The 12,816-nt window shown below is 42.0% G+C and overlaps 1 protein-coding gene across 5 annotated transcripts in view; it reads left to right on the forward strand.

Annotated features, from left to right (window-relative positions):
• The window catches only part of LOC105022641 (protein unc-13 homolog C), a 151,006-nt gene that overhangs the window by 93,424 nt on the left and 44,766 nt on the right, over window positions 1–12,816 (forward strand). For all 5 annotated transcript variants that reach the window (XM_034296733.1, XM_010891248.4, XM_013137480.4 and 2 more), the window contains 3 exons: window positions 2,571–2,660; window positions 4,445–4,573; window positions 11,156–11,289. In XM_034296733.1, the coding sequence (XP_034152624.1) occupies window positions 2,571–2,660; window positions 4,445–4,573; window positions 11,156–11,289 (353 nt within the window). The remainder of the gene's footprint in view (window positions 1–2,570; window positions 2,661–4,444; window positions 4,574–11,155; window positions 11,290–12,816) is intronic.

A 12,816-nucleotide genomic window follows, 5' to 3' on the forward strand; every position in this document is an offset into this window, starting at 1 on the left:
GTATTATAGCTTGATTTACCATGACCATTTTGAATATAAACCACTATATCTCTGTAGCTCTCATTTAAAAAATGTAAACGCTTATAATTACAAAAGTGAACATAGCATCCAAAATCCATACCATACCATACCATCTTCTTCCGCTTATCCGGGGCCGGGTCGCGGGGGCAGCAGTCTAAGCAGGGATCCAAAATCCAATGAGACAGAACTCAAGTTCAGTCTGAACATATCACCACTGGTTTGGAGGTGAATGGTGTTGCAGAAGATGGATGGCACATTTTTGGTTTGGTCCCCATTCAAGTCTATGATACTTATATTTTCTCAATTGAAATGCATTGGGAGTTAATTTCATGTTCTATAAATCTATAAATGATATCAATAAACTCTTCTCAAGCAACCCGAGTCAGGGCAGTTTTGACACTTGAGCATTGGTTTCGTGTTGATAGCTTTCATTGTATTGGCTGTAGAGCCTAATGGAATCAAATATTAATTGTAAAACTATAAAAACATCTAGAGTTTCACTTTACCTAGAATGCAGTCTGGAGCCTTTGGAAAGTGCACCTAATAAAAGTGATACAGCGGAAACAAAATAACAGACAAATAACTGATATTTGTCTGATAAGTCTGATAAGATTTTTTTTTATTCCACTCGTTTGCAGCAACATATTTCTACAACTATCGGCAAACTTGCTCTGAGGAGCCTCTTATTCGTCAGATTTTGCACAACTCAGGAATGTAAAACCATTAACTTGTATCTTTCTTGTGATGGTTGCCTGTGTGTTTGCGTGTGTCCAATTCATACACAACTAACAGCCATGTGCTCTTACTGACCTGTAGATGGTGCGTGTTGAAGAGAGGGAGGGTGAGAAAAATAGAGTGAGAAGAACAGGGTTTTCATAGTTCTTAGCCCTTCTGGTGTCATGTCATTCACACATTGACTGAAAGCAGTCAGGAAATGTCACACTGTTTCTGAATGATGCTGCTCCGATCCTGGTCCCGCATCAGTTCACACAGACACACACCGACACAAACCATGTCCTACAGTAATGGGATTCAGATCAAGCCAGTCGGTCTCTCCGCTCTCCTCTTGCTCTGTGTATGGATTTCTCTGTAATGATATTCTGAAGCAGATTGAGTTTGCTTTTTTCTTAAACCGAGGGATGGAGAAAGAGCCAGAGAGGTGGAGGAGGGCTGTCGCTTTGCATTCTGCTGCCCTGGCTTTTCTCCCACCTGTCTTTAAATTTCTTTGTCAAGGGAGTCAGAATATGCAGCGACACATGTAACAGCTGATTTGTCCCCTGTGATGTACCACTGTTGGTTCTGCTGTCAGATTCAAAGCAGGTGCTCAGGGATACAAAGTGTTGTTTCAGGCAGTAGTGGCTGGTGTCACTATCAATGGGAGGACAGACTCATGGTAATGACTGGTACACAACTAATACAATTTTGATACTATTCCATGAATTCAACATAGGAGGTCTACTTAGGCTAGATATAGAGGTCAATACTGTATATTGTTTGTATGGGGTAGAAAGAAATCATTGGTTTAGAAGATAAAATTGAGAGAAACAGAGCAATGAATTTCTCTCCCAGCAACTTGTTGCATACCTGAACCTCATTTTGATTGGTGGTGATATGTCTGAGACAGGTGAGGTCACATTTTTCAGACAGTGGATTTGGAGGAGCCAACAGAGAGATTGGCCCTTCGTGGGAAGAGTTTGCCACCTCTTAACCTAGAATTCATGTAGACTTTTACATTTCACTGACATTTCTTTACCAGCCTAAAACATCACTGTCAGTACAGCAAAACCTCTTTAGCCTCATGCAGGCAAAAATCAGAGCAGCTTCCAATTAGCCGATAGTACACCAGTTTTAGACTCTGTTGAACAGTTATTGGTTTCATGGATAGGCTTAGCTGAGTGTGATTGGTGTGGGTGTGTATGTCTGTGTGACAATCAGTAAAGAGAATTGTGAGGGCAGGGGTGCATTCATATAGTGTACACCAGGGACCCTTCCCCAGCCTGTCAGGGTGTGTGTGTGTGTGTGTGTCTTGTATGCTCTCCCGTCATGCTGCACTGAGCAGCCTGATGGCTCTATGACCCTGAATGGGAGGTTTCCATTACAAAGGGCCACAGTCAAACTAAATCTAAATGACCAGACATCTAACTCATCATGTTATGACAGCTAGACCTGTCCAATCCTCAAAATGAATGTGTGAATGAATGATGAGACTGAGTGGGATCTCTTCAGCATCTCAGCCACATGTTGGGCCATTCCCGAGCTATTTGTAACACTCCTTGTTTCCAGTGGCAGCTATAGACTGACATAAACTGGCTTTAATTACTCTCCCTGAATCTGTTAGTGCTAGCTCTTTTTATTCGATAATTGCTTGTATAACTGTCTACTCTTGTCTATGTCCCTTGCTTTTATGTTTCTTAACACATACTGTGGCACTTTTGGATTGTTTTTAGACTAAAGGGTTGTTACTCATTTAAAGTATGGAGATAGAGGGGGAAAAAAAACATGGAGCAGCGGAGAAAGAAGACTCATCTCTTCATTATTTTCTCCTACAGGATAATTTCCCAGCTAGTAACCCAGAGCGACTGGTGGACCTGAAGTCTACTGTGGATCTTCTCACCAGCATCACCTTCTTCAGGATGAAGGTGTGTTTCTTTGTGTTTAGCTGTGCTGAAACATTACTGACTACCTGTGTAGTACTATGTTCTATGACGGGAATACCATTGGAGTGGCCACCAGTCTAAAAGGAGCTTGAATGTATGTGTGAGCTTCTCCTGTTCTATTCTGGTAGAGGCGTAACTATTGACTCATTGGCATATTTCAGTTTAATGTCTCCTATTACAATGTAAGTCAATAACCCCCCACCGCTGCATACAAACACATACCACGCAGAAGCACCGACTGGTCTGTTGATTCTTTATGTAGATTAATTCCCTCCCATCCAAGCAAGAATCAGCAGCAGATATGCGAGAAGTCTCTGGCTGCACATGTTTGGCGGTTATGCATGATATTACACACTGCTGATTGTTTGAGAGAGTTGTGTCTGTGTGTGTAGCATTTTCAACACTCTATCTGCTCCCAAAGCAATCATGCCTTGGTAATTCCCTCCCCCAGCGCCTAGCCTGCACTGATTTATATAGGTTTATAAAAAGGCTTGTACTCTTCTTTATGTACACACACATACACTCACACGCACGCATGCACACACACACACAAAGACACTGGTCGACACCGGTCACACTCCCACTCCGGAAAGGTTTTGTTTTGGTGTGTAGTGATGGGAGCGGATGATGTATGGAAAAATTTGCAGCCAGGCGTAACTAAGATGGCAGCTGAAGAAGGGATGACGTGAAGGCAGAAATGAGAACTGTCACTTTGTGTTACACTTGATGTTACAGATGCTTTCAACCGCCATACACTTTCATCCACACACATGCAGTCTCCTTAACCCACTGATACTAGGAGCAATACTTAACGAACAGCCACAAGGAACTCTCCTTAACACACACACACACCAGGAGCTATCCTTATCACACTGACACTAGGAGCTATCCATAATGGACAGACACCATGGAATATAACCCACACACAATTGGAACTCTCCTTAACATACAGACCATAGTAGCTATCCTTAACCCATAGACACTTGGAACTATCCTTAACACATAGACACTTGGAACTATCCTGAACACATAGACACTTGGAACTATCCTTAACACATAGACACTTGGAACTATCCTTAACCCATAGACACTTGGAACTATCCTTAACACATAGACACTTGGAACTATCCTGAACACATAGACACTTGGAACTATCCTTAACACATAGACACTTGGAACTATCCTGAACACATAGACACTTGGAACTATCCTGAACACATAGACACTTGGAACTATCCTTAACCCATAGACACTTGGAACTATCCTTAACACACAGACACTTGGAACTATCCTTAACCCATAGACACTTGGAACTATCCTGAACACATAGACACTTGGAACTATCCTTAACACACAGACACTTGGAACTATCCTTAACACATAGACACTTGGAACTATCCTTAACACATAGACACTTGGAACTATCCTGAACACATAGACACTTGGAACTATCCTGAACACATAGACACTTGGAACTATCCTGAACACATAGACACTTGGAACTATCCTTAACCCATAGACACTTGGAACTATCCTTAACACATAGACACTTGGAACTATCCTTAACACACAGACACTTGGATCTCAAAATCTCCTTGAAACACAGATCGTAAAAATGTAATATCATCCAGTATTGAAGTCATGGATGTGGAGGTGTATTTATAGTTACTGGCAAATCTTTTTGCTATTACTGGACAAGTTTAACTCTGTCCATGGTGCTGAAAAGTGTCTATATTGTCTATGTGTTTGATTTTTCTGTATTGCAGGTGCAGGAACTACAGAGCCCCCCCAGAGCCAGCATGGTGGTGAAGGACTGTGTGAAAGCCTGCTTGGACTCCACATACAAATACATCTTTGACAACTGCCATGAACTGTACAACCAACTACTAGACCAGGTGAGACAACAGCAGTCGTCATCCTTTATCTTACATTATGTATTTCTATGTAACTGGTATTGTTTTGGAACAATACAGGGTGTGGTTAGAATCTTTGGTTGTCATGTCTGCTGTATAAAACTAATCAGACATTAAGCTAGTATCCTTAAGGAGTGTATAACTGTAGATGTTTAAAAAATAAAATGTACAGATACAGCCTGATTTTGCAGTTTGTCATTGGAGTGATGGATATTGCAGTAGTTACAGCTCAGTCTCGTTCAAACAAACCAGACGCATCAGACTGGAGCCAATTTTGCAGTTGTGAACTATTAAATGAAAAACTTTTTTGGGGGGGGGGCATGGAGAGATCAGGGAGAGGAGGGAGAAATAACCTAAACAGTCCCATAAAGGAGTTAAGGGAATTTGAAGTCAGTTTCAGAGAAAGAGAGTGCTGACTGTCTCTATTGTTACTTTAGGCAACCATAAATGTGCACACACACACATACACACACAGTAAGGCCAATGAGCAATTGATTGTAGTGCATGCCAGGCCGTGTAGTGTGTGATAATGGTTGTATTCTGGGTTAACTGTTCAAGTGATTGTTGAGAACTGTGAGGACATTATCGTGCCTATGTTTATCAGTTTGCTTGTGTTTATTAAAACATAACAAACTATGAGCCCCACAAACATAAACTTACACACACACACATACACAAACCGGTGTGGCTTTCTTGCTCATTTATGTGTTTGAATTGTATCCTGCAGTGATGACTGTCTGTCAGTTTGTCCAGATGTGTAAACGAACAGTTGGCTTTGTCTTTACTATCCAGATGAGTGAAACAGTAGGTGTGTATCAAAAAGGGTGCCCCACTCTTTGTATAGTGCCCTACTTTTAGAACATTTTGGTTTGTCTATAGAATAATAGTGGTCACAGTTTGTGTTGTACCATCACTTGTCAGATTGTAGTGTACCATAATGTGTCAGTTTATAGTGTACCATGATGTGTCAATTGGTAATGTACCATAATGTGTCAGTTTGTAGTGTACCATGATGTGTCAGTTTGTAGTGTACCATAATGTGTCAGTTTGTAGTGCACCATAATGTGTCAGTTTGTAGTGTACCATAATGGGTCAGTTTGTGTACCATAATGTGTCAGTTTGTAGTGTGCCATACTGTGTCAGTTTGTACTGTACCATAATGTGTCACTTTGTAAAGTACCGTAATGTGTCAGATTGTAAAGTACTGTAATGTGTCAGTTTGTAATGTACCATAATATGAGGGTTTGTAATGCGTCATAATGTTGCTCTAGTCAAAGTAAAGCAATGCAATGAATATGCAAAGTGATTTGGAATTTCCACTTGAGGAAGGGATGTGAATACAGTACGAGATTATGATTTGCATAGTACTATTGTGCTGGTGATTTGGTAATCCCATACCCATGAATATGAAATTGAGTGGTTGGAACAGACATTTGACTTCTGAAATACTTGAATTTACCAATGTAATCATTCAAACACACCTACAAAAGAAATAGAAAGTTGTTTATGGATTTGGTTTTAAGAGGAAAACATGAAGTAATATCATTTCAAACAGTGCTTTTGTCTAAGCCCAGTGGTCTCGGAATTATTACTATAACTATATAACTTTATAGCTATACTATAACTATATAAATAGATTTGGCAAAATTCAATGGCAAACATGTGACACTGAGTGTAAGTATTACAGCGGAAACAGCACAAACAGAGAAGAGCTGTATGTGCACAGGCCATGGTCCTGACTTCCTCTCTTTTCATTTTGTTTACTGTTCCGCATGGATCCGTTTTTGGTCTGTGGTTATAATTGCTCTGTGTGTGTTGTGCACATTTCCAATCGGCTAACATATCTGTCACCCCATTAAAAGTTCCACTCATCTAAACTTCCTGTCCAGGCAAATCAATGGACATAGGAAATCACACATAAAAATGTGTGTCAGTTTAGCTGCATCGGTCCAAGACCAGCCACAAAACCAAATGCAGGGCTTTTATCAAGAATCTACTGATGATTACACTTCAGAGCCTGCTTGTTACTGCAGCATGACAATAACCACATTACATTTTAAAAAGCAGAAAATCGCTAATTTGACAATATTACTTAGATGGTTCATTCTGCTTTTCTGCTGGTGCCTGTCCACCGCCATAGACACAGGAATCTGGTACACTGTCACAGGAAGTACCTATATACCTCCTGGCTGCACATGACTGCTGACAGCCCCTTGCTCGTTGCCTTAGTTATAGACAGGCCTGGAATCTGAAGGTCACGCACTGTTAGCCTCTGAGCACGGCTGAGACCTTCAACTTTCAAATACCAGATCTCCAAGTCCCCACCAATACCCAAGGCTGTTCAGGCGTGACAGGAGGGTTTGGTATTTTAGGACCCTGTCAGAAGAGGTCTTCTTTGTGTAGCAGTGAAATGGGCATCAAAGATGAGCGCCATAGACATGATAAAGGGCCAAAAGATCAAATATTAGCAGGTTTAGTAGTCATACATGCAGGCCCCAACTAGTCATTTGCTTCCCATTCTAAACAAGAACGTGTAACCAAAGGTCAGTGATCTGAATAATGACAGAGGATAGACTTGGGTTTGAAGACACTGCTACTATATGCATTTGCCAACTTTTGTACACAGGTTATACTCATGGATTTGAAATCTCTTCTACCAGAGACACATGTTTATTTTATGTAAACTTACATTTAGAGATAAACCAATTGATATATTGCATATGTGTCTCTACTGGTGTTTCATACTCTATTTGATCCAGAGCAGCGGTTAAAAAATGTCGTTTACTCAGGTCTCCCTTATATTATTGAAAGCCAGGCAATGTCTGTGTGACTCCAACATTTAAACAACATACATTGGATACATAAAACCAAACCTAGCAACACCATCAAAAAATAAGCCAATAAAAAGGGGTTAACTGACAGGATCTAACTACAGTACTTGACCTGGACATTTCCGACAAGTTATAAACGGCTCTGAAAGCTCTGCAATTACTCACATAAAAAGAACACCGCTCATTCACTACAAGTACCCAATTTTGAAATTGCACCTTGTGCAGCCTACTGTTACAACTTTTAAGAGTAAGCTGAAAGCCTGACTTGAGTTCCTGAAGGAAAAAAATAGAGAAAATGTTCAAAAGCAGATGTTTTAAGAGAATGTAAAGTCCATGTTGGCCTCAGCTGGTCTGTCCCCCCCCCAGGCCCAGGAAGGGCCAGACAGCGGAACGCAGATCTTCTTCTCAGATGAGAAGTAGGGAGGCAGGGAGGCTCACCATCAGCTGTTCAATACACATGGTGCTTTATCACCTTTAACAACGTGTTGTTGGTGGTTGGCAGACATTATGAATATAGATGAGCAGGGAGATGGAAACACATAACCTTCATCAATGTCCTTCACACAAACAAAAACCAAAAAGCATACAGAACACACACCCAGGATATTTTGCATACCGGATCCCCCTCCTACAGTGAGTTTGGTTTCAAGAAACAAAAAGAGAAAGAATGATTAGAGAAAATCAATAAACTGAGAAAAGATTAGCAATTCCCACTGGATGCATCAGATTTATACAATCATGTTTCAAAAAAGTCGGGATGCTGTGTAAAATGTTAAGAAAACAGAATGCAAGGATGTGCAAATCATTTAAACTAAAAAGAGCATCCCAGAGAGGGATGAGTCTTTCAGAAGATGGGGAGGGGTTCACCACTCCGTGAAAGACTTTGCGGGCAAATATTGCAACAATTGAAGAATAACGTTTCTCAATGTAAAATTGCAAGGAGTTTGGGGATCTCATAATCTACGCTACATAATATCACTAAAAGATTCAGAGAATCTGGGGAAATCTCTGTACACAATGGACAAGGCCAAGAACCAATATTGGATGTCCATGATCTTCGGGCCCTCAGACGGCCGGCACTGCATTAAAAACAAACAGAGACCCATGCTTTTCAGGGCTGTCCTTTCATTCCTTTGTTCGGTGTTAACGTGAAGGCCATATGGTATTCCAGAACATCAGGTCTTTTTTTTCTCTATTTCTCTTTCCTATAACCCAATGACATCCTTTTATTTGCATGATAGGCAACATCTTAAATCTTAATATTCCTAGCCAAATCTCACCTTTAAATGACTGTAGCCTTTTGGAACTTTAAACTTTAAATATGCTCTAAAGCTGCTGTATTATAGCATTTACAGTTAACCAAGGCAGATCTAGTAGGGCAGAAATTTCACCAACCGACTAGTGGTAAAGGTGGCATGCAATGACAGAGCCACGTTTAATGTCACCGAGCTTCTCAGTATGACCCACTGTACTGCCAGTGTTTGTCTGTGGAGATTTGATGGCTATTTGCTGGATGTTATGCTCCTGTGGGCAGAAACACAATTAAATTATTAGTAGGGGTGTCCACATACTTTTGGCCAAATTGTGTACCTCGGGCTCATTACGAGATGGGTAAAACCTGCTCACCCCCCAGTCTTGGGATCTTCTGCAGGAAGACCTTAAGCTGAAGTCCACTATATACAATTGTTTTTGATATACTTAATGTGTTTTCAGATCTGTTTTAAATTGGTATTTTGTTTATTGTTGTAATACATGGCATTACTGTAAATGAGATCTTGGTCTCAGTCGTTTTATTAAATAATACAAAATATACAAAAATAGTGAGTGACAGCACTTGGGACCAAACAATTGGATATGAGCATTCAGACACAAGTCATACAGACAGATATTTTATTTGGATCCAGTTTATGAATGTCCTTTTAAATGTGGCTTGACATATCCAAATTCATGAGGTTTTTGGCTGTTCAGACTGCTGGGGAAAAAATCTATTTGATATCGGGTTCAGGGTAAAAATCCAATTTAAGTCACTTCAAACTGCCAGTGTGAAAAAGACTTAAGTAACTCCGGATAACGGCATCAGCTCAATGATTCAAACATGAATGTAAAATGGGTGAGAATGCAGACTGTCATTCGCTGTTCATTTGGGTCACAAACCGAATATTGTGTGAATATATTCATGGTTACTGTCTGTTAGGGCAGTTCCAGTAGTTGGTTTCCACCAAGTGACCAGTGTATGCAGTGCGCATTTCGCTACGGCCGTGTGGGATATACGTGTGTATGCGTGCGGGATCATTTTTGTGTGTGGGCGTGTGAGTGTAACATGCTCCTCACCCTGGCTACTGTGGTGTGTCTTTTGTCTGTCCCCACCAGGCATGATCACCACGCTACTGAATGAGCTACACTGCTGAACACGCTTCTAAACATGCAAACTTTTGTTACATTTACTTTCTTTTCAGTCATTGCTCAAACTGGTAACGAAACAGGAGAGGCACTAGGTTCATTTCAGCCGATGCTCTAATTCCATTCATGGTCCCATCTGGAGACAATCTGGCCCGGCCCCTGCAGGACACAATGTAGCCAGGCAACTGCAGGAGACAATATAGCATGGCTCCTGAAGGAGACAATATAGCTTGGCTCCTGAAGGAGACAATATAGCTTGGCTCCTGAAGGAGAAAATATAGCCTGGCCCCCGCTAAAGACATTTTAGCTCTGCCCCACAGGAGGTTGAAACAGTGTGTGTTACCCTCCTACTGAATCTTACTGATATCCATACATTTTAAATAATTAGAAATGCATTAACAGTAAATAATAAATGAAAGCTTTTCGTTTTACATGCTGTATGCATGTAACACAATAAAAACACTCTCATTGACATTACGTGACTTTATGAGTCGTATCAGTGAAGCTTGTTTTTGGCGCTTATTACCCCTCATAATTTTTCATCGTATTACACACACACACACACTTACTGTCAGCAGTGGGTTATCTATCTAAAAACTCATTAAGATAAGAGAGGAAAAGCGTTAGTGTGAAGTCCAGACAGCTGAGCCTGATTCTAACCTTATCTGGCATCTAGACGATCACCCACCAACTCAAACATGGAACAGTTCCAGCACTGTTATGGAGAGACAAAACTCTCCCTTTGCAGTTCTTAACACTGTAACTCACAGTAGCACTGTTCATAGGCTGCTAAATCTGTTCTGGTCCATCTCTATTCTGCTCGGAATAAAAAGTGTTTTAGAAGGCGGCTGCTCTGAAGTCCTCAATTATTGATGATTTTCAGTGACTTTTCTCTGCAGCCACACACTCACGTGCACACACAAACACTCCACACGCTCTCACGCAATCTATCTCTTTCTCACTCTCCCTCTGAGAAAAAAAAAAGTGTAGAGAGAAGGCCTGAGGTGTCGATGTCAGTTTTTATCTGTGTGTGTATATGCGTGTGTCTGGTTTCTGTTTAGCTCTAGTTAAGATGTCAGGCCATGTCTTGAATTAAACATGAGCTGCAGGCTTAGCTTGCCATGCAAAATTCTCTGCACTGTTAAAGTCCACTTGAGGACTGCCTATCTTCACCAGACAAACTGTTCCCTACATCTGTGCTTCTCTCTTCCCTCTCCTTCCCTCTCCATGCCCCACCCCCTTCTCTCAACACTCAACCCCCTCTCACCCCCCGTACTCTCTCTTTTCCCTCTCCCACTCGTCTCCCCTTCTCCCTCATTCTTTCCCCATCCAGGGCCGGAAGCAGGATATCCCTCGAGAGGAGCAGGGCCCGTCTATAAAGAACCTGGACTTCTGGCCCAAGCTCATCACTCTCATGGTGTCTGTGATCGACGAGGACCGTACTGCCTACACCCCCGTCATCAACCAGTACGTAGCAGAGCTCACACACCTGACGTAGAGACCCTAACCCAATAAACACACACACAAATAGATATGTGTCCGGATAATGGCTCTGTGATAGCTGAAGGCATAAACTGATAATAGTTAATAAGATCATAGGTAATAAGAGGCTGTTCAGTAGGAGAAAAGCAAAAAATGTGTATGTGTGTGTGTAAGTCAGAGTGACAGAGAGAAAGAAGCTTAAGGAGCCATCAAGAATTAGTTTACCATTATTTCTACAAACATGTTGCTATAGAAACAAGGCAAGGTGTTCTGTATTATATGTCTGTGTGTGTGCATCAAGACCTCTTAGTGTCCTATTAGTATTCATGGATGAGATCAGGAGCATTGACCGTTTGCAGGAATTGTTAGGGTAACAGTTAGGTTATGTATTCCTTTTCAACTGATTAAGGGGTTAAGGTTTAGGAAAGGCTTAAAAACCTCTATCTGGTCTTCGATTTGAACTCAGAACATTTTGGAGTCAGTCAGCTGTTCCTGTCAACATCACCCCAGTCAACCACCCATCCACTATCACTGTCAACATCACCCCAGTCAACCACCCATCCACTATCCCTGAAACATCACTTCAGTCAACCACCAATCCACTATCACTGTCAACATCACCCCAGTCAACCACCCATCCACTATCCCTGAAACATCACCCCAGTCAACCACCCATCCACTATCACTGTCAACATCACCCCAGTCAACCACCAATCCACTATCCCTGTCAACATCACCCCAGTCAACCACACATCCACTATCACTGAAACATCACCCCAGTCAACCACCCATCCACTATCCCTGTCAACATCACCCCAGTCAACCACACATCCACTATCACTGAAACATCACCCCAGTCAACCACCCATCCACTATCACTGTCAACATCACCCCAGTCAACCACCCATCCACTATCACTGAAACATCACCCCAGTCAACCACCCATCCACTATCACTGTCAACATCACCCCAGTCAACCACCCATCCACTATCACTGTCAACATCACCCCAGTCAACCACCCATCCACTATCACTGTCAACATCACCCCAGTCAACCACCCATCCACTATCCCTGTCAACATCACCCTAGTCAACCACCCATCCACTATCATTGTCAACATCACCCCAGTCAACCACCCATCCACTATCCCTGTCAACATCACCCCAGTCGACCACCCATCCACTATCACTGTCAACATCACCCCAGTCAACCACCCATCCACTATCACTGTCAACATCACCCCAGTCAACCACCCATCCACTATCACTGTCAACATCACCCCAGTCAACCACCCATCCACTATCCCTGAAACATCACTCCAGTCAACCACCCATCCACTATCACTGTCAACATCACCCCAGTCAACCACCCATCCACTATCACTGTCAACATCACCCCAGTCAACCACACATCCACTATCCCTGAAACATCACCCCAGTCAACCACCCATCCACTATCACTGTCAACATCACCCCAGTCGACCACCCATCCACTATCACTGTCAACATCAC

The sequence above is a fragment of the Esox lucius genome, chromosome 2 (assembly GCF_011004845.1).
Source record: "Esox lucius isolate fEsoLuc1 chromosome 2, fEsoLuc1.pri, whole genome shotgun sequence".
Taxonomy (NCBI): Eukaryota; Metazoa; Chordata; class Actinopteri; order Esociformes; family Esocidae; genus Esox; species Esox lucius.